Below are 23,688 nucleotides of genomic sequence, written 5' to 3'. Positions count from 1 at the left end.
TTGCACCAGTTTTGCCTGTGCAAAAACTGTGAAATTTGATATAATCAAAACTATCTATTTCACATCCCCTAAAATTCTCTATCTTTTGTTTGATCATAAATTCTTCCCTTATCCAAAGATCTGACAGGTAAATTTCCTTCCTTAATTTGCTCATGATATCACACTATATGTCTAAATCATGTACCCATTTTGACTTTTTCTTAGTATACAGTATGAGATGTTGGTCTATACTTAGTTTCTGGCAAACTGCTTTCCAGATTTCCCAGAAATTTTTGTTAAATAGCTGCTACTGTGTTGTTTGTTCTCAAACAGGACCATGACATCTGGAAGGTGATACTATGACTTGCAAGTGAAATGGATTTAAGTGAGGAAGGGCTCTGCAAAGTCACCAGCCTCACTTTCTCCTCCAGAGCCATCTGGGTCCAATGGCCAGATAGAGGTCAGGATGAATGGAGATAGCCCTCTTCTTTAATAGAGCTCTTGTCTGAAAAGCCGGGATCGTAGGGTTTGTCAAACACTAGATTACTATGGTCATTTACTACTATGTATTATGTATTTAATCTATTCCACTGAGCCACCATTCTATTTCTTAATACCAGATTGTTGTGATGATTAATTCTTCATAATATGGTTTGAGATCTGGTACTGGTAAATTACTTTCCTTTCCATTTTTCCCTTGATATTCTTGACCTTACGTTCTTCCACATGAATTGTTATTTTTTCTAGTGCTATAAAATAATTTTTTTGTAGTCTGGTTAGTATGGCACTAAATAAGCATATTAATGTAGGTAGAATTGTCGTTTTATTACACCGAATTAGCCTACCCATGATCAATTAATATTTCTCCAAGTGTTTAGATCTGACTTTGTGTGAAGTGTTTTTTGTAACTTCACACAGTTCTTGAGTTTGTCTTGGCAGGCAGATTTCCAAGTATTTTATACTGTCTGCAGTTACTTTAAAATAATTTCTCTTTTATCTTTATCTTTTTATTTTTATTTTTTATTTTTATCTTTAAATCAATGTCATGACTCTCCCCGTAGGATAATAATTTTAACATACTGCCCAGAAAACCCTATGAGGATTATAGATTGGAAACTTTACATATTCCCACCCTGACAGTCCATCGTGGATTCAACAGTCTCTTGCTCCTTGGTTACACTCTAGCCATGCTGCTCCCTGGTTGACTGCTGTTGTTGCTGTTTCTGTTCTAAGCATATTTTTATTAAAAAGTGAATAAAAATATGTTAAAAGAGTAGATTAAAGATGGATCAGAATGCAGACAAGGTTTCCTCTTTAATTCAATCAGAAAAACTTAAAACATTGAGAAAAGGGAAAGTTTTAAAACATGGGCATTAATACATTTTACTTTGTCCAAAACCAGTACTTGTGGATTCCTCTATATCAAGGGATTTCCCAAAATCTAACTCCTTCAAAAGGAGAGACTAGACTGTATGTTAACATAAAACACAATTCTGTAAGACCCATCCTACTTCCACAGGATACTATTTAAAAGTGCCTATTTTAACTGGTTATAAGGAATCATGCTCTATTACTTACCAGTCTATCAAGTATATGTCAGGAGTAAGACTGTAAGACTTGAAATGAAGAAATAGTTTGGAAAGATTTTCTTCAAAAAATACTTCAAATGTTGCAAAATATTTCAACATCTGCAAATAAAAATATGACCACTGATATAACTGATAAATGATATAATTGATAACTGACAATTGATAATTGATTAAAAAAAAGGAAATTCCGATAATTACAGGAATAAATTCCTTATCATTGAGGTTTATCAAAAGAAAATATAGCTTTATTACCACTCATGTCAACCTTTTTTCTGATCATGCATGTTTCTAATATAGCATTTAGGTTGCAGAATAATTATTCTAGCCTTCCTAATACTTACTTTTCACTGTAAAAAGAATTTAACTTTTAGAACATATATTCAAAGTCAAAATGAAAATTGTTATATATCTGTTAAATGTCCTTACCATGCTATGATCTACACGGAAAAAGGCCAACTGGCATGGCTTATTCAAGAGATTTGCAAAGGCAATGAAAGCATCTGCCTCTTCCAAGTTGAGAATGAGTACTGCAGCAATGAAGGACATCCCTTGGACCTTCAACAAGAAAAGGAGCTAATAAATTTTGGGTAGAATAATAATCAGAGTAAGTCTAATTACAAAGCAGTTCTGCGACTTTCTCCAGTAAAGACAAATAATGACTAAAAGTTCATTATAATCATTATAATCTTATCTCTAATGCTAGTGGAATGTTTAAAAAAATGTTAAAATTTTACCTGTTACAAACTATCTTACAATGCTGAGGCAGTAATCCAATCAGATATTAGTCCACTTAACGTTCTTCCTTTCAAAGTACCAGCTACAATCCTACCACTTAATCACGTCCCCTATCCATTGAGAATTAAAGCCTAATTCTCCCCTCACTTACAAAACAAACATCTATTTTGTTTGGTAAGAAAGGGGGTGGGGGAGCTGCTACAATTGTCATTCCCCACAGAGGTCGTTCCAAGTCTTCTCCCACACCATCTCTTCCACCACCCTCTCAGCTAAGCCCGAATGAAGAAAAGAGAACTACACCTGGATTCGAATCCATCTTTAATTTGCTATTTTACTAAAAAATAAAATGACATTTTCTGAGAGCTCCCTTTTCTCCTATTCTCTACATTTCAAAACACCATGACATCATCACTTATTTTCTCTTTCCAGTTTCTGATAGTTGATTCTTCTCCCTCTCCTTAGTCAGATGACTTTCTATCTCATTACTCAAGTGAATCTTCTTTTCAAAGTTAACCAACCATCTTTTAAGGCCTTTCTCAACTCTTATCCTTCTTGAATTCTTTAAGGAAAAAAAACATGACAATGTGGACCATCCCTTCCCACTTATCCTTACCAGAGCTTTCAGGACACTGCTTTCTCTTCCCTCCCCAACTATTATCTTGACCACTCCTGTATCTCCTTTGCTGGCTAATCATTCAGATCATACCCCCTAATTCTGTATGTTCTTCAAGGTTCTGTCCTGGGGTCTCTTTTCTCTCTACATTCTCTCAGTGAATCCTCTCCCATGGGGTTAACTATGTAGATGACTCTCAAATCTATAGATCTATTCCTTAGTACCTCTCTTGAGCTCCAGTCACTCATCACTAACTGCCTATTAGATATTTCATATTCTTCATCCTATATATATTTCAAATTCAACATGTCCAAAACAGAATTCATCTTCCAATATTCATCTTTCCAGAACTTTCCTAATTTCTATAAAACACATCATTATCCTTCCAGTCAAACAGGTTCACAATCTTAAAATCATTAACTCCTCCCTTCCCATACATCCAAATCTTGTCAACTGTATCTCTTCATCATCTCTTCCATCAGTCTCCTCTCCATCAACATGGTCACCTCCCTAATTCCTTCAAGTCCTCACCAGGTCCTAGATTATTATAAAAGCCTTAATTGGGCTCCTTGCCTCAAATCTCTCTCCCTTCCAAACCATCCTCTATATAGCTGCCAAAATGATTTATTCCTAAAGGATATAACCACGCACTCCATTGTTCAGAAGTGTCACTGCTGAAAAAATCTCCAGAATCAAATACAAATTATTTTTAAGGGGCATTTCAACTTCTTCCTAATTTGGTTCCAACCTATCTTTCTAGCCTTATTTATACACTGTTTCTCCACTATCACTTCTACTTGACTTGTCTCGTGTAATTAGAATGGAATCTCTTCATGATCCTTCTGTTGTCGTTACTCTTGGTTGCTATATTTATTTGTCCTTATAATTCTGTTGTTTGGAGTGTCTGAGAAGCAAATAATTTCTGCAGGTCTGGTTTCTTTCTAGGAATGTTTTCAGTACCTCTCTTTATTGAACATCCACATTTTTAAATTAATGGTTAGGTTCAGATTTGCAGGATCAGAAACCTTCAGTAGCATCTTGAACTCCTTTGCTATTTGGAATATATTATTCCATCTTCTCCTGTAGTTTCCAGAGAAAGTAAAATAGTCCAGTTATTCAGTTTTCCTTTTTAGTTTTTTTTATATTTGAAGGTCTTTCTCCTTATCACTTAATTTTTATCATAATATTTTTATCATCGGAATTATTCAATTTAAACCACTCTTAGAGTCTGCGGTCCAGGGCTTTTTTCTGGAGGCAATCTGTAGATTCTTTCAAATGATACTTTGTTTTCTATGTTCAGAAATTCCAGGTAGTTCTCATGTAGCATGGTGTTCAGATTCTTTGATTTGTGTTTTTCTATGAATTCTATATTCCATAAGTTATATCCACACATCATATCTTTGAGATCAAAATGTTTTGCTTTTATGGGGATCATGCATTCTTTCAGTGTCATTGTTTTTTGCTTCTTTTCTTCCAGATTATCTTGTACTTCCACCGTTTGCACTCCCACTCAAGTTACTTTCTTTTGTTTCTTTGGTGAGATTTGCTACCATGCATTCAAATTTTTCTCTTCTGCCAAACTTTTCTGCTGTGCAAGACATAAATTCTGCTTTCTCTTTTCACTTAGAGGCAGTAGGTAACAATGGATAGAACGCCAGGCCTGGAATCAGGAAGTCCTGAATCCCAATCCAGTCTGAGAACCTACTAGCTATGGGACCCTGGGCAAGGGAATCACTTAACTTCTGATTAGCTCAGTCTCCTTATCTGTAAAAATAGGGATAATAATAGCAGTTACCTCTAAAGTTCAGTATGAAGATCAAATGAGATAATAATTGCAAAGTGCACACTTAGGACAGTGGCTAGCACTATAGAAATGTCCACTATTATCATTATTATTATTTAAATAATTCAAGAACATTCTGCTGAGATTCTATGATCTCTTGGGAATATCAGGGTCCTCTGCCTTATCAGGTATTGATTCATTTTCTTTTTTTAAAATGATATTTGTTTACAGATGCCTGAAATCTTTCCCCTGATATGAAGGTCATTTCCCCTTCTGTCATGACCTCCTCTTTTGATTTACATACTTTTGCTCAAGGTCTCATTAGTTTTCTTGCTCTTGAGATCTCTGCTAATTTCAGTCTCTTCCCCTTACTTTTCTCTATCTCTTACTTTCCAGCTCCTCTCTTGATGGCAGTTTCCTGGGTGGCTGGAGTTTATCAGTTTTCATCAGTACCCAGTGACTGGCAGGGGGAGAAAGACTCTTTCCCTCAGGCTTAACAATGTCTCACACAGCCCCACACACATCCTGCCTTGGTACTCTCTCTTCAGCAGAGGGGCGGGGACAGGTGGGAGTGAGATATGGGGAAGTAGAAAATTGACTTCTATTGCATGCCTGTGGGCTGGACCCCAGTGGGAGATGGGGAAGGGTGATGAGTAAGCATATTAGGGGTTGGGGATTAATGGCCTTCTCTGTTGCTGTTTGCCCTCATTTGGGATCTTGATATTCTAAACTGTAGAGACAGCTGAAACTGCTTTATTTCTTACACACAATTTCAAATTTGGAGAGGCATGAGAGAAGGTGAAGACTGGAGAAAATGTCTAGTCCTCCATCTTCTTGGTCACATGACCTGTAAATAGTCTTTGTCCTCTTCACACTCTCTTTAATGCAGCCAAACTCACAATCTTGCTGTTCCCCCCAAACAACACTCCACGTCTCATCTCCATGCTTTTGCATAGGCTGTTTTCCTCATAAATGGAACCCATTCCCACCACTCAAGATCCCACCTCAAGTGCCACACTCTGCATGAAGCTTCCCCCTAAAATTAGCCCGCATTTATTTTGTAAAAGTTTTACACATATTTAGGTGGTTAAATAGAAGAGGCTATGTGGAATGATGGGTAGAAGAATCCAAACCCTATCTCTAACACACCTGTGGGCTCCTGGCTGTGCACCTCTGGGCACATAACACTCAGTTTCTCAGTGTTCTGAGCATCTTTTCCAAGAGGTGAGAGTCCTGCCATTCTCTGTTCTGGACAAGTCACATCTGGAGTACTGTGTTCAGTTCTTGGTGCTATATTTTGGAAACAGCATAGACTAGAGTGCATCTACAGGAGAGTGACCAGGTCTACACAAGGCCTGATGGTCAACCAACCAACAAATAACATGTGCCAAGCACTGTGCTAAGCTCTTAGAATAAAAAGATACAAATGAAACAGTCTACCCTCAAGGAGCCAACATTTTATACGTGAGACATATTCACACAAAGGTAGAGAGAAGGTAATTTTGTGGAGGAGTAGGAGGCATTAGAAGCTGGAAGGAATGTGAGGTTAAGAAAGGTGTTATGTAGAAAGTGGCGACTGAGTTAAATTTAGAAGAAAACAAGGGATTCTAAGAAAGAACGAAGAAAATGAAACACATTCCAGGGATAGAAGACCAACTTATACATAATGTCTTGTGTGAAGAAATGTAAGGTCAGTTTGATTACACTACAGAATCATGAATAGAAATAATGTATAAGTCTGGAAAAGTAGGCTATTAGGTGCTTTAAATGCCAAACAGAGCAGTTTATATTTGATCTTAGAATAGTCATTGGAGTTTATTGAGTGGGGGAACAGTAACAGCCCTGGCTCTGTCACTAACTTGCCACAAGAACTGACTTAAGATCTTTGTCATTTTCTTTTCTTAACATTTCATGCCTGGGCCACTTTTTTTTCATCTGTATATTGAGTAGGTGGAATAATCTCTGAAACCCCTTTCAAATTTATGAACTTTTTCAAGTTACTAACAATCACTCTAGAAGTGATATGCTGTCAAATATATGACTGCAATGATACTGGTAAAGGTAAAGCAATGTGTTGAAAATTGAGTAGGCTGGCAGACCCTCACATATATAGGACCCACAAATGTAGAAGCTGCAGGTTCCCCACCCCTAGCATTAGTACATAACAGTGACTTGTTTGGGGCTCAGAAGACTGTCAGTGATCCAGACCACAAGAGAGACAATACTTTGTAGCTACCTTTTTAAAGTAAGCAGAGGAAGTAGCATTAAGAAAGGTAGCGTAGTGTAGAGCAGTGGTTCTCAAAGTGTGATCCCCTTGGAAATCCCAAGACCCTTTCTTCAAGGCATCTACAAGATCAAATCTATTTTCATAATAATAATGACATTTTATTTTTCATATAGTAAATATCAATAGTTATAACCCAAAAACACAAAAGCTCTTTGGGGCCTCAATGACATTTAAGAGTGTAAAGGAGTACTGCAACCAAATTCCTAGTGTAATGGATAAAGAGCCAGCCTTGGAGCAAGGAAACCTGGTTCAAGTCTAGCTGTATAACAACGGAAAAGTCATTTAATCTCAGTGCCCTAGTTAACTCTATTAAGACATTAAGGGGCAGGTAAGGTTCCTTCCTACCTGTATTGGAAAAGGAGTCTCCTACACTAATGAATTCACAGGTCCAGATCTTATCTTTTTTCCTTATTCACTGATTTAATAATGCATTACAAGAAAATCTGTGCAATATATTACAACGAGTCTTCAAGAGACATAAAAAAATGATTCTCATTTGTTCCTTCTAAACATAACTTTCCCCTCTCTACCTCACCTCCACATACCCACTTCACAACTCCACAAGAGACTCTCTGACAAGCACCAATGGACCACTTTATGCTACTGATCTGGCAAAATTGTGGTGGTTTTTACAGATTCTCTACCTTTCATCCTGGTATGTCAAGAAATATCTCCAATACATATAAAGAATCTTACATCAAGTGTTGTGCTTAGGGCATATTAGTAAACCCTAATATGCATATATGCAAATCATCCAAAGGTTAATGTTTCATTGTGCAACAGAACTAATATTCTAAAACAGGATTAAGGAAAATACTTACATAACCAACATCAGGCCTGTAACACGTATATGCTCCTAAGATACTATGTAAGACATCATGATAAGGACCGCCCTTAATGGGAGGGGAAAAACAAAGTTATTTTTTGAAATTGCATAGTGGTATTCAGATACTATGTTTTTTATCTTCAAATTCTAAGATATCACATTTTAATATAGTTCCTTCAAAAAGATTTTTTCCATTTATTCAATATTGTTCAAAGTGAATTATGTACTTTATTAACAAACAACTCTATATTAAAATAAAAAGGCAGTTAAACCAAATGCATTCATAATTTACATAACCTAGATAATTTAAGTAAAAAGTTTTAATTTTTTCATAACTTAGTAGATCAAAATATGCTATGCCCAAATTAGTATGTTTAGATGCAATGAATTCAGCAGAAAACAATAATAAGTGAACTCCAAAACTGTATTAAATAATGATAAAAGTATCAGAAATTTCGGCAGCATGAACTTTTTTTTAATCACTTATTTATCAAAGGAGAAATAGATGTTCAAAATGAAGATAGCATAGTAAAGTACAGGCAACAACAATAAAACTTAAATTTAACAATCTTGCTTTTTAAAATAAAAAGCAACTACATTAATAAAAACTTGAATGCAGATAGTTATTCAATATCAACTTTTGTAGCCTTGAGCATGACAGGTGCTCAAGAAATACTTTAAAATTTTTTGAGCTAAGTTTCTTAACTTTTTCCTACTAATAGCAGAGAAAAGATTCAGTAAGAACTGAAAAATATCAACAAAATAAAATACTTAACAAAAATAAGAAATCATTAAAAATCTATTCGAGAATTCTATATCTATACTTTTCTTCTTAATGACTAACACAGTAATTAACACAGGGTAGGTGTTTAATGAATACTTGCTGATTAGCAACATTAGTTGGTATATACTTTGAGCAGTTCTATGAAACAAATTTTCTCATTAAATTTTTTTCTGTTTACTTTTTAATTTAGTCTTTTTATAGACTAAGATTACATAGTTTGCTCTCTTGGTTATTACAAGAGAGGAACATTTTTTATGAGCGGGGTGAAAGGGCTCACCTTCTGAAAGATATAGAGAGAAGGGAATGTGCGGGATATGTCCAGCTTAATTAATTCCAGACTAGCTTCCCGGTCAGCAACAGGTACACCAACATCTGTCAAGTAAATAAAATAAAATAATTACTTGGCTTCCATACTGCCTTATCTTATGTACAAGGAATGAATACATGAGATGTGTTTAATAAAAATCAAGTCTTAAGCCAAAAGAACCAAAGCTAAATAATCAAGAACCTGGAGGAATTACCACCTCACTTCTTAAGTGTTTCTGTTCTCTAATCCATTCAGAGAATTACATGGTATGATGTCTAAATTATTCCAGAAAATGAAAAAACACTTTCTCAAAAGTCAGCACTCTCCAAATTACATTCACAGCTTTTTCTTAATATGAAAGAAAATGGGGTCTTTGACCAATTACCTTTTTAAACTGAAGATAATCTGTTCATGCCAAAAAAATTAGTCACACAGATCTGAAAGTCTATTATTTTCAGTTAATACTAAAAAGATGCCTAAATAAGAAACAAGAGAGTTGAGAATCCTGACTGCTATCATGGGACCTTAGATCATTCAAACCCAATTCTCTCACATTACAAATGAGGAAGCTGAAGAGATTAAGTGACTTTGTCCAAGGTCATACATGAAGAAGCAAAGCAGAGACTGGAAGTTAGGTCTTTCGGTCGCATATCTGATACACTTTTTTTTTTCTTTTTTTTAAGCCTTTTTAAAATCCAAGTGTCCCTATTTTTTCCAAGACAGAAGAACAAAGGCTACTCCTAGGCTCAATCCCATACTGATCATCAAGGGAGCTTTGGCCTGCTCCCCTGTTTTTCCATAGACATCCCTTCCCTAGATGGTCCCACTCCTAGGGACTCAATATATTAATGCCAAACTCAGCTCAAACACCTGATTGACTTAGCTCACTGCAGCTCAGAACACCCAAGCTCAACAGGTTGGCCAGCTTTGGCCTCCTCAACAGCAGGGAATACAGCTGTGTGTCAGTCACCCCATCCATCGTTAGTGCTCTTTTCATAGTGTTGTATTTCCATCTCATTTGAACTTTTACTACAACTAAAATTAAGTCAACTGCTATTTACTATAAATAATGAAACTGTTCTGTTTCCAGATAAGAGAGGTAGCAGCAGACAGTGGATAGAGAGCCAACCTCAAAGTGAGAAAAACCCTCTGGCACTGGCAGAACGAGTTCTCTCTGTGGGAATCCCATATCCAAAGAATAAAATCTCAAATAAATCTCATCAGTGCTGGTTTTTCTTTATTGCTCTCATCACTTTTACCATTTTAAATTTAGGACTATTTCACTGTAAAGATTAATGTTTGTCATGTCCCTCTCAGATTGAAAGCTACTCAGAACACTGAAAGAAATTTTAGAAATCATAGTAGTTTATTAAACCTGCTGATGGAACATTTTTAATTTTAACAAAGTTCTAGAAGCAGCTAAATGGTATACACAAGATCTGGATTCAAGAAGACCTGAGTTCAAATTCATTCTTCAGACACTTACTAATTCGGTAACCCTGGGCAAATCACTTCACCTTTTTCTTCCTCAGTTGTCTCTCATGTGTAAAACTGAGAAAATAATAGCAGGGTTGCTATGATGATAAAGTGATATAATATTTGCAAAGAGCTTTACAAATGTTGAAGCGCAACGTAAGTGCTAGCTACTATTGTCATTATTCTTACTACTTCAGAGACTAACTATGGCCTCGAAGGGCAGAACTAGAAGCAATCTGTGGAAGCTGTTACACAACAAGAGTGCTTTCAACTTGAAAAAAAAAAGAAAAAATGTCTAACATAATGGTTCAAAAGCAGAATGTACTTCAAGCCAAGTTTTAAAAATCATCATTTACTAGAGATGTTGTAGTGGGGAATTATTGTTCAGACCTAAGTTGGAAATTCTATAATTCTTTATGACAAAGATTTCGTGTGTGTGTCATGTATATGTTTACATATGTACATATATATACATACATACATATATACATATGTATATATGCATGTATGAGAACATTATAATGCAGAAGAAAACAAATATTACTTTAATCAGCATTTGCTGAATGCCTAGAATACACAAGGTATGCCACAAGGCATAGAAAAGATAAGCTGATCACATTAACAGAACTGAAGCTAATCAGCCATGAAATGGTTCAAAAGTCAAATTTTCTTTTACATTAGGGAATAGATTTTGTTTTTAGTCACAAAAAAAAACTGTAATTTCTGTCAACTTCTAGAATCTCTTCTTCATCCAAATTTCTAGCCTAGAAAAAGTTGTTCCTAGGGTCACAATCTCAAATTATATCTTTCATAAAAAAAAGAGCGGTTAGAAAAACAACCAAGCTGGCAATAAGATTCCTGAAAATAGCTGAAGAGGAATGCACTGACTTGCTCCATCCCATACCATACTCCCTTTTAGGGCTGTCCTCAGGATCGAGAAGGAATACTTTGTTTTCTAGCTGGCAGAGTAAAAGCAGAGGAAGAAAAGCTGACAGTTAAAGGGTGTTTATAACAACTAGCTCTATGTGGGGAACAATTAAACAGTGATCTTTAGTGAAAGAGTCTTCAAAAGATGGATTAAGACTTAGATGATTTTAAAGAGATGGGGAGAGGAAGCAAAGAAAATTATGTGCAACACACTAGGTGGTAAGATAAAACTATCAACAGTCAGTGATGACTATGAAGTATAAAAGCCTCATCATATTTTCAGTAATTCAAATCCCTGCCAATCTGAAAGATATGGTATAGAGACCATCAACCACCTATTCTAAGTCCTTGTCCCAGTCATCTATTGACCTCCAGATCATTCTCCCTTTATCTTAGAAGAATTTAGTACTTGGTCCACAGTTTTGTTCTTCCCACTAAACTCTACCCTCACCTTTGGGGACTTTACTATACACAGATTTTTGTATTTACTATACAAGGATATTTCCTTAAACTCCCTTTTCAACCTCCACAATTTCCAAGTCTTCCACACATACCTATAATAGTTTTTATCTTCTTGATCTTAAAATACGAAATTCTTGTCTCCCAATATAACATCTTCCATCGATCTCTTCTCTTCCCCATTCCTCCTAAACCTAGTCTTCCATCTTTACAGTGGCATCCAGTGCCATTATCTCCCTTCCTGTTCTCCAATTCTAAAACTGTTATGTTCTTATTTTCCATGCTCCTATCTTAACCAATTCAACTATACACTATTCTCCAAACTCCAACCTTGGATTTTTCTATCATATACTGTGGATGTACATACACACATACTCCCACATACACACACACAAAATCTTCTCAACAGAATGTAAGCTCCTTGAAGCAAGAAATTATTTCCATTTTTTCTTTGTAAACTCAACATCTGGCATATATTAGGTGTTCAATAAATGCCTCACTGATTGATCCAACTTCTCTCTTCTTACTCATATGAGGAGGAATACTCCTAGAGAAAATCATACAACTGTCAAATAATTTGTTATGAATTTGTTATCTAATTTGAACTGGGCCTTTAGCACCAAAAAGAAATCTTTTTCTATCTCCCTCATGTGAGCCCTTACCACATTCTCCACAGTACTTATTCTAAACCTTCCCTTCTCTCCCTGATGCTCCTCCATCATCTCATCCCTCTCCCTCTCAGCAGGACCATGCCTCCTGTTTTACTGAAGAAATCAAATCTATCTGCTGCAACCTCTCCCTTCTTTACTACTCAATACCTCCAAATGCCCTTCATAATTAGCTCCAGTCTCAGAAAAAGAGGTGGCCCTTTTCCTACTCAAGATCATCCCTTACCTTCAGGTAGTTATCTCCTCAATCATTCTCTCTTTCATCTATACTCTCCTATTACTGACTCCTTTTTTACACTTGCTCTTGTCTCCACAACCTTAATCCTTCACTTGAGCCCACTGTCCCTCATCAAGCTATTATCTTACATCTCGTCTCTTTCTCAATTGCCTAGAAAGAGTGGAACACAACTATGCTTCCTCACTTCCCACTCATTTCTCAATCTCTTGAAATCTGATTTCCAACTCTCCCACTTTAACAAATGGCATTTTCCAAGAATACTAATCATGTAAACTGCTTAAATTCAAAGATTTTTTCTCAGTCCTCAATTTAACTACAGTTTCTGACCCTATCAATCATCCCCTTCTCCTTTGGCTTCCATGACACTGTATTCACTTGATTCTCCTATCTGACTGTTCCTTCTTAGTCTGTTTTGCTGAATCATCATCCATTTCCTTCTTGGGGCATCCACCCCACACGTCTGTCTTGAGCCCTCTTTTATTCTTTCTTTATACCGTTTCTTACAATGATGTGAATAAAAGATTTTATTATAAAACAGCAGAATGAGTTTCCAAACTAGGGCTGCTCCCCACACTGCTAAGATCACAGGTCTGGATGACTAAGACCAAAACCAAAACAAAATACTTTTGCTTATGGTAACTAAACAACAAAACAATATGGGAGAGTGGCTTAGTAGAGGAGGCATCAGAGGAAAGCCAACTCAAGGTATTTAAAATTTGCTACAGTTATATCTCATGCAGATAATATAAAGTTAACTTAACCTGAAATTATCACAATAGCTCCTAAGTAATTTTTGTTTTAAAAAAAGCTTCTTTTTGATCAACCAATATCTAACAAGATGAAAGTGTCAGGTGGAATATGGCTAGGTTCAAACAAAAGTCATAATATACTTTATGGTTACTGATACTGAAAGACTAGAGTATCTACCCTAAATGCATCAACTCAGTGCTTAAATCAGACAGGATCTCAGTAATTAATTCTCTTATGCTAATATAATTATAGGTTGCATTTATTTAAAGAAGGAGAAGGGACAAAATAATGTGATAATACAGAGATAACTCCACCTTGATTGGATCACATATAGAATACTAGATTCCTCTTCTGGGTTATGATATTTTAGTCCACACTGACAAAATAGCATCTAAAAAGAGTTCTACCAGACTAGTAAAATGATTGATATCCATGTCCTATGAAAAACAGCTATAGGAAATAGAGAAGAGAAAATTCAGAAGAGATATATATTTGAAGGTGAATCAAATGCAAACTAGAGATATAAATAAAAGACAAAAACATGTCTCCCTGTCCTCAAGGAACTCACATTCCAATGAGGCAGACAACATGTATATTAGTAGGTATTCATAAAATATATACAGGCAAAAGGATTCTCAGAGGAAAGGCAGAAGCAGTAAAGTGGAATGGGAAAGGTCTCTTGCAGAAAGTAGGATTTGAGACTCGAAGAAAGCCAGAAAAGGCAGGTGATAGGGGTGAAGAGAAAGGCATGGAATCAGGAGACAAAATGTTGTATAAAGGACAGCAAGGGCACCAAGGTGGCTGCATGGCAAGGAAGGATCCAGGTCTAAAGAGCTTTAAATGCCAAATCAGCCAGTCACTAAGCATTACTCTATAAAGCACGAGACATACAACAAAAGTAAAAGACAACACTTGTCCTCAAGAAGTTTAGTCTAATGGAGGAGGCAACATGCCAACAACTACGCACAAACAACATTTAGACAGGATACAGTAGAGAAAACCAGAGGGATGGAAGTAGCATTGAGGGAGACCAGGGAAGGCTTCTTGTGCAAAGCAGTGATTTAGCTGAGACCTGAAGGAAGCCAGGGCAGGAAACAAGAAAGGAGGGAATTCTTGGCATGGGGAACAGTGAAAATGCCTCAAGTGGGGAGATGGAGTGTTTTGTGCAAGGCCAGTGTCACTGGATTGCAGAGTACATGTTAGGAGTGAGAAGACCAGAAAAGGAGGAAGGAATCAGGTTATGAAGGGTTTTGAACCACAAAGGACTTTTACATTTGAACCTGTGGGTAACAGCCACTGGGGTTTATTAAATGGGGAAGAGGGGAGGTATGTGAAAATTAAGTTCCTCTGAGGTCTTCAAGGCAAAAATGAAGAAATAACAGCAACAGAGCGAAAGGAGCAGAACCAGGAGAACTTTGTACACAGCAACAACCACAGTATGTGAGGATTTTTTCTGATAGACTTAGAACTTCGTTGCAAAGCAAGGACTTGAAAAAATTCCCAACAGACTCTTAAGGCAAAATGTTTTCCACATCCAGAGTAAGAACTATGGATTCAATTGCAGAATGTAGTGGATCATTTTCCTTTGTATTACATATTGGTTTGTTTTATGATTTCTCCTATTCATTTTAATTCTTCTATGCAACATGACCAAGGTGAAAATGTATTTAATAGGAATGTACGTGTAGAACCTATATAAAACTGTATGCTGACTCAGGGAGGGAGGGGGAGGGGAGGGGTTAAAGGGAGGAGGTGAAAAAATCTAAGATATATGGAAGTCATTGTAGAACACTGAAAACAAATACAATAATTAAAAAAAAAGAAATAACAGCAACAATAGTATCAGGAAGAGCTGGCCCTTATATAACACATTAAGGTTTGCAAACCACTCAACATTATTTAATGCTAAAAGGTAGCTTAGTGTATGTTAAAAGTATAGTGAAAGGAATGATAGGAAATTGAAAAAGATATGAGAGTGGGCTACATAACTTTTAGGCAGCCCATTACTAGTCAAGTATAAGAGCCCCAGAGAAGAGAAGCAGCTGCTTTCCTCACAACATAACCCTAAATAAGGACTCTATCTCCTCTGTGCTGAAACTATCTCCAACTAAGAATCATTCAAGTAGATACTAATATGATTGTGGTGCAAAAGGTAAAGAGTATCTACTATCAGGAAAATGACCACTAATCCTATGGTCATACAAAAATAAAAAATGCCACAACTGAATGCATCTAATATAGTCAATGAAACCTTTAAAAATATCTGAAATTGTCGAAACCCATTAACTCCTACATCATAATGCATTCGATTACCACAAACACAGAATTCATGAGAGAGGTCAGGAAAACACTGGGAAACAGCCAGTAATACAATTTGGCTGGATTACAGGAACTGCAAAGGAGGGTACTATAAAATAAGGTTGAAAAGGTAGTCTGGAGTCAGACTGTAGAAGGTATCATACCAAACAAAAAAGTTGTATTTCTTCCTCTAATAAGAGTTAGAGAGACGCTAGAGTTTCTTGCACATATTAAGAATGATATGGTCAGACCAGTAGACTAAGAAGATTATTTAAACAGGTGTGTCAAAGATGAAATAGAGGTGACAGACACTAGAGGCAGGGAATTAGTTAGGAGGCTATTATAAGAATTTAAGAGAAAAGAAATGAAAGTCTAAATGAAGACAGTAGTTTGAATGGATAGGAAAACAGAGATTTGAGAAATATTTTCTACATAGCTGTATATAAATATTTCTGCACACATGTACAGAAATCTGAGTATCTATATTTCTACATATAGGTATGTATTATATACACACATGTAAAATATATTTATATCTATATAAAACCAACTTATATACAAACACCCACACACTCTACACTAGAAAAAGGCTGATTTTTTTTTTAATCAGAAAAGGGTATAAGGGAAAATACAGCTCAAAAGGGATAAAAGGCTTTACAAAAATAAAATTCTGAATGCAAAAATCACAAAACATGAGACGATTCTGGGAAGATGGCAGAATAGGTCAAAAAATGCCAAGCTCTCAAGATTCCCTCCCCCCCACCCTCCCCACTCCCCCACCCCCCCCACCCCCCCCACCCCCGCATAAAATAGCACCTTAGGGCAAAATAAGTGGAGGGGAGGAGAATAAGTAAGACTAGGGGCACAACAGGCGTCTTCCTGGGACAATTTGAGAAGATCAGAATAAAAAATTCCAGGAAGAGGTTTGGTCCCAGTGAAGAACAAACACCTCCAGGCTAGGGTCCCCTTAAACAACAAGCCCTGGGATTAGTTGGTTTGAGAGGCTGCCTTGGCCCCAGCCACAGGAACTTCCACGCCCAATAGTAAGGGGAGTTCAGCGTCTGAGCAGGAGAATATAGAGGAAACCTCTGATGACAAGGAACACCAGACCTATCTGTGCTGTGAAGAGCAGAGGGGACTAAAGGAAACAGCACATGCATGCTAGATGTGTGTAGAAGCAGTGGGGCAGAAAGCTCCTGATTGTGGGTATAGAAGGCTACAGGTCTGGCTTTGTTTCTAAGGTAGAGGGGAGAACTGAAGATCTGGGGCAAGAGGCACCCACCATACCCCAGGGCTAGAGGTGATTACAAAAATAAAGTTATTACCACAAAAAATGCACAGGCAAAGGAGAAAAAATCCAACCACAGAAAGCTATTACAGGAATAGAGAAGACCAGGGTTCATCTTCAGAGGACGATGTTGAAGCAAAGAAACCCCCTTCTGCCCTAAAGATTAACATCAAATGGTCACCTGACCAAAAAGAATTCATAGATCTTAAAAAAGACTTTAAAAATTAAATCACACAGATGGAGGAAAAAAGAGAGAGAGAGAGAATAATCCAAGAAAAACAAGATTATGAAAGGAAAGTCAACCAATTACAAAAAGAAATCCAGAATCTTAAGGAAGAAAATTACACCTTGAAAATTAGAATTGGGCAAGGCAAAGCCAGTGAAATTATAAGAGATAAAGAAATAACTAAACAAACTGTGAATAATAAAAAAATAGAAGAGTAAATAAAACCTCTTATAAGAAAAACAATAAATCTGAAGAACAGATCAAGAAGAGAAAACTTATTTGAATGAATTTTCCCTATCTTCTATTGCATTTTATATTTTGTTATTATTATCTAGAAGTGCTATTGATTTGGGGGCATTGCATTTGTAGCTTAATATTGTTGAAGTTGTTAATTGGATCAGTTAGTATCTTTGATGATTCCCAAAGATTTTCCAAGTGAACCACCATATCATAAGCAAAGAGGGATAATTTTATCTCATCTCTACCTAGTTTACGCCTTTAATTTCTCTCTTTTGTCTTAGTCTTGTTGCTAGCATTTCCAGAACTATATTAAACAATACTTGGGAGAATGGGATCCTTCTTTTTATTTATTCATTTATTTTATTTTATTTATTCATTTATTGGAAAATATTCTAGTATAATCCCATTGCATATGATGCTTTCTTTTGGTTTTCTATAGATGTTCTATATGTTGTTTTTAAAGATCCATCTATGATTGTATTGTATATGGTTTGTAGGATAATAGTGATTTACTTTCTCAAAAGATTTTTCTGCATCTATTAAGGTGATCATGTCATTGTGGAAGCTTTGGTTTTTGATATGATTATGTTGTTTTCCTCATGTTGAATCATCTTATCATGCCTCATATGAACACCACTTGGTCATAATGAATGATTTCTTGGACAAATCTCTGCAGTCTATTTGACAGGATTTTCTTTTTTTTTTAATTTTCTTTTTCATTTTTTATGTTTATAACAGTTTATAACAGATAAAGCAATTCAAACTTTTGGTCAGGTGATACTTCTTTTTAAAGCATTTATAATATGGACCAGAACAGAATTTTTTTTTTTAAACATCAAGCAACTGAGACACAAATAATATTTATGTTGCTAACTTCACAAGCTCTTGACCTAATTGTCTCCACAGTATTAGTAAGAATTAAAGGACCCTAACTTAATGTTGTTGGTCTAAAGTCCTATGCCTAATAGCTTAATTTTAGACTTAACCTCAGATGTTCCCCTACCAACAATCTATAACTTAATAGATCTGGTATTAAGTTTACAAACCTTTTGACTATAGGAAATTGCCACCAAGAGTAGGGACATTGCAGGGATACAATATCTTCCCAACTTCATGTCAATTCCAGGCAGGATTACATTATCCACTTGCATTTAGTCAGGCTTAAAGTCTGCCAGGTGTCAGTGGGGAAATTGAGTCAGGAGAGTCCTACCTCAGCCCAAGCTGAACAGCTACTCTCTCACCCTTCCCATGAGATCACCTTTTACAATTCACACCAGCATCTCACCGCTTACTGGCATCATGGATTGAATGCTCAGACCGCCTTTCTTGCTATTCATACCTAGAGTTACACTCAGAAGAACAGTCACTTAATAGTTCCATAGCATCTAAAAATGGCAAGTTCCAAAAACCAGGTTTCAAATATGATTATAATTTCACTTTGGCTAAAGAACATCTTTTGAGGCAAGTCTTAAGTGGCTCACATGCCTTTCTATACATGTTCTTAAATAGCAATTATTAAATAGCAATCACAAAATCAAATTTACCATTAAAACCTTAACTTTTAATTTCAGTCTAAATTTCCTAGAGGAAGGTAGCCTCGGGTAAAATCTGGCATTGATGAAAAAAGTTGACGCATCTAAATTAAATGCTCTCCAGTATGCTTGTGTTTTCAAAAGAACCATAAATAAAGAAAAGGAGTAGGGGCAGGGAGGAGGAGAGTATAGATCAAACTTAAAATAAGGCTCCCAGAAAAATAACTAAAATGAGAAAGGAAGCTTTAAAAGTACTTTTTTTTTCCCCTCCAGATCAAGATGGCTAACTAGAAAGGGCTAGGACCACTTATGGTAGAGTATGACATAGTGTTAATGAGAGAGAATGCAGAATTAATGCTCAACTCTTTTGCTTCATTGCTCCATAATAAGGAAAATAGTCTTCAAAAGTGAAACAATAAAATAAAACAACCATATAGGAAATGGGAATTAAAGCCTGAGATGGATGAGGAGATAAGACAACACTTAAGCTGGAAGTACTAACCCTATTTACAAAAATGGGGAAAGATTTGTATTCTAAAAACTAATGACTGAAAAACTAGTGACTGAAAAACTTTCAACTGATTCCCAGCAAAACTCTGCATGAATTATTTTAAAAGATTATGATTACTTAAAAAAGAAAGCAGGAAACATTGGTATCTAGTCTCAGTGCATAAAGAATCCTTGCCAATGTATGTATGCCAATGTAACCTGTTTATCTTTTTTTAAAAATGGGAACATGAATAAAAGGGTGATCTGTGAAATACTGCACCACAGTGGATCTTGATTTCAATGAAGTACCTCAAGATATCCTTAAAAATGAGAAAAGATGACCACATGGTTCAGTTAGGTATGGACACCTAGCTATTTAAATAACATCCCAGAGAGTGCTGAATAATACATAATATTAAAAAGAGACATCAAAATGGAGCAGAGCACTCATGCTACCTCCATCAAATCATTCTACACACTGCTTGTTGATCATACCCTGTTCAGGGTACCTTTTTCTGCATCCCCTACCATTTGCTTCATATCACATTCATCTCTTTTTCAAGGCCTAAGTTCCCAAATTCATTCTCTATGTTCTTGGGGCTCTCCAGGTAGCATTTACTCAGGATGTCTGAACTGATGTGATAGGCGCATTCCTGAGCAGAAAAAGAATATAATGAAAGTAACACTTTTAAGATTTATCTTGTCTTATTTTGAGGAAGTGGAGAACAGCAGGCTGGCTAATCCACTAAAAGGCTGTAGCAAGATTCTAGATATGAAGTGATAAGAGCAGCAGAAGCAGAAATGGACAGTAAGACATTCCAGGTTTAGTGACTGACTAGATAGAGAGGACAACTATGACAGATGAGTTATTGTAAAGATAATTTCAAAGTTCCAAGCATCTCTCACTTTCTACGTCTGAAAAAAAAGGCTATTAATCTGTCTTCCTTCCCTATATGGTTATAAAATGATCAAATGAAAAAACACCACACAAATACATTAATATTACATTAATGACAAGAACTAAGACTCATCCTAATAACATAACTAAAAATTCTGACACTTGACAAAGACACACCTTCTACATCATTCTCTGTACTTGTTTCACTGAAGCTTTTCCATCGTTCCTTTGCTCTGGAGAGGAAAATTTCATAAAGTTCTGCAAAAGAAAAATACAGATATATAAAAAAAAAGTTTAAGACAAAATAGTAAGAATGGAACACTTATGTTCAAATATTTACTCAATAACTTCACACTTATGAGACTAAAAAAGAAATCAAAACTTTCTTAGCCCAACAGTAATGCAACTGCTAAAGCCTTTAATGGGACCACAATCCTCTTTGACTTACACATTTAATCATTCAACAAGAATCTAGCAGAAAACTGGAACCCCAGAAACAATCACACATGCTGCCCCTGGAAGAACACTTACAAGGTGGAGGGCGGGGACAGCTGGCATGCGGGACTTCCTTCTACCTTATATTTCACCCAATAGACATCACTATCAACTACAGGAAATTACCAACAATTCACTGAAGTTGGCCAGCCCAAAGGAGAGAAAGGTGGACCTGAAGTGAGCAATAATTGAGTTCCAATACTGCTTCCAACATTAGCGGTATGACCCTGGGCAAATTCCTTAACCTTTCTCAACCTGTGTTCTCATCGGTAAAATGAGAATAGCAGCAGCACCTAGCTCACAGGGTGATGTAATATAAATAATACAAATATATGTAAAGTACTTGGCAAACTTTACAGCACTATTTAAATATTAGCTATTATTATTATTTTGGTTTGTTAGCTAGTCTTTGGCTATCTGGAAAGAAAGACTCATGGAACTATCACCAACCAATTAATTAATTAACCAATGTGGTTACACTTTAAGTTCTTTGAGGGAAGGGACCATGATTGGTTTTTTCTTTCTATTCTCAATTCCTAGCACAGTGCTAGGCATGTAGGAGGCACTTACTACATACTTCTTGATTAAGCAACTAGTAAGTGACAGGCACTGTGCTGGGTGACAAAAAGATAAGAAAGAAGCACTCCATGTTTGGAAGGAGTATATGATTCCATAGAGGAGAATCAACAGGTACATAAATAAGAACAGGTGTAAGACGATGTCTGGTGGGGCAGAGAGGTACCAGTAGCTGGTCAAGAATGGCTTCATATAGAAAATGGTAACTTTCCTGAATCTTCAAAGAAACTCGGGGTTCTAAGATGCAGCAATAAGGAGGAACATTCTAAGCACGAGGTAGGACATCCAATGCAAAAGCACACTAGACAGCCAGTTTGGCTGGACCAGGGGAATGATGTATAATAATTCTAGAAAGACAGGTTGGAGTCAAACCATGAAGGATTTTAAATGCCACAAGGTGTATTTTACATTTCATCCTAAAGAAAATATGGAGCCACTGTTGCTTACTGATGTTTGTTATCAAAAGAGATATGTACTTTGTGAGCATGAAGGGATAAATATGTAAATCTTAGCTATTTTAATTTTCAGTAGAAGAGAGTGACAGAGTGATATCTGCACTTTAGAACAATCACTTTGGGAGCTGTGTGGAGGACAGGATGGCAAAGAGAGAAACTTGAGAAAAGACCACTATGGAAACGTTCAACAATCAAGGTAAGAGATGACATGAATCTAAACTGGACTGGTGGCCATATAAGTTAAACAGAAGGAAAAAAGGCTCAAAAGATATTGTAGAGATACAGTAGAATTGCAAAACTTGACAACTGACTGGATATGTGTTATCAAAGATGACTCAGAGTATATATAACCTGAGTGAATAGAAGAAGGATGATGGTGCCCTTGATAGAAATAAGGAAATTTGGAAGAGGGTTGGGTTTTGAAAGGGAAAGATAATGAGTTCTGTTTTGAACATGCTGAATTTGAGATACCAGGCAAGATTCAGGAGATACAGTTTGACAGTTGGTGATAAGAGACTGGAACTCAAGAGAGAGATTAAGACCATGGGATCACAGATTCAGGACTAAAAAGAATCTCAAAGACCATCTAATCCACCCTCTTCATTTTTGTTTTATTACAGATGAGGAAACTGAAGCCCAGGGAGGTTAAGCGACATGTTCAAGTTCACACATTTGGTGAATATCAGAGGCAGGTATCATGGGTGTTATCTGCATAGACAAGACAATCCAACCAAGGGAGATTATTCCTGGGACCAGTCTCCCATGGAGATTAAATATAAAGAAAGAAGAGAAATATAGTGAGAAGAGGTCCCAAGACAATGTTAGAGTATCCCTACAGTGACATGATAGGACACAGATGATGATCCAGTGGAGTAGAACAAGAAGGAAAAAGAATACAGGTAGGAAGAGAACTAGGAATACTGCCACAAAAACTCAGAGAAGATGGTGCCCAGGAGCCCAAGGGAGTTGACAGTGTCAAATACTACAGAAAAGTCAACAAGGATGATCACTGAAAACAGGTCACCAGATTCAGCATTAGTAATTTTCAAGAGATCAGGTGATGGAGAAGAAGGTATGGAGTCAGACGACAATTTTTTTTCATAAGGGAAATCTAAGCACGGTTATAAGCAACAAGCAAAGAGTAAAAAGGGAGAGATTAAAGATGAAGTTGGTAGTAAGATTCAGGGCCCAATTTATGGGAGGAAAAAAAAGGAAGAGGATCAAGAGTACCCAGAGGATCTGGTCTTGGCAAGAAGACTAGAGACTTCAGAAACTGCAGAAATTAGGAGAAGAGAACAGGAGAATGATGTCTAGATATTTTGATAGAAAAAGGAGAAGATATATCAGCTGAATGTTCTCTGTTTTCTCAGTAAAGTAGGAGTTGAAGTCTTCTGCTAAAAGGATTGGGAAAGTTAGCATAGGAGGCTTAGAAGGATTGGGAAAGGTGGCACAGGTGGCTTGAAAAGAGCAGCTCTGGAATGGCCTTTGTAGAGATTAGGATAAAAAATAAGGCAGAATGGAGTGAAGGAGTAGGAAAAAGGGCAATAGTGAGCACCAACTGAAATAAATAACAAACTTGTAGTGGACCCAGTCAGCACCATCAGTGTGACTTCTTTGAACCATATAACAGCACATGAGGAGGAATGGAGGAAGCAGATCCACGAATGGATTGTGGGAAGGGATTAGGGACATTAGGACAAGGGTGCCAAGGGATCTGAGAGTAGATGAAAATGTAAGGTTAAACTGGTTCACACTGGGTCAATACTGAGA

At 36.5% G+C, this 23,688-nt stretch overlaps 1 protein-coding gene and 1 long non-coding RNA gene across 2 annotated transcripts in view; one reads left to right on the top strand and one right to left on the bottom strand.

Annotated features, from left to right (window-relative positions):
* Nucleotides 1-23,688, bottom strand: part of TBC1D12 (TBC1 domain family member 12) — a 136,081-nt gene that overhangs the window by 14,668 nt on the left and 97,725 nt on the right. Inside the window, exons 7-11 of the mRNA XM_072625695.1 lie at nt 20,570-20,650; nt 8,874-8,968; nt 7,808-7,879; nt 1,995-2,123; nt 1,558-1,667 (exon numbers count right to left, since the gene is read on the bottom strand). Of these exons, the coding sequence (XP_072481796.1) occupies nt 1,558-1,667; nt 1,995-2,123; nt 7,808-7,879; nt 8,874-8,968; nt 20,570-20,650 (487 nt within the window). The remainder of the gene's footprint in view (nt 1-1,557; nt 1,668-1,994; nt 2,124-7,807; nt 7,880-8,873; nt 8,969-20,569; nt 20,651-23,688) is intronic.
* On the top strand, nt 21,995-22,698 carry LOC140515144 (uncharacterized). The gene is made up of 2 exons (XR_011970857.1): nt 21,995-22,114; nt 22,539-22,698. It is a non-coding gene; the product is annotated as an uncharacterized lncRNA (long non-coding RNA).

The sequence above is a fragment of the Notamacropus eugenii genome, chromosome 1 (genome assembly GCF_028372415.1).
Source record: "Notamacropus eugenii isolate mMacEug1 chromosome 1, mMacEug1.pri_v2, whole genome shotgun sequence".
Taxonomy (NCBI): Eukaryota; Metazoa; Chordata; class Mammalia; order Diprotodontia; family Macropodidae; genus Notamacropus; species Notamacropus eugenii.
The sequence above is the reverse complement of the archived record's forward strand: the minus strand, read 5'-3'. Positions and strand labels throughout refer to the sequence as shown.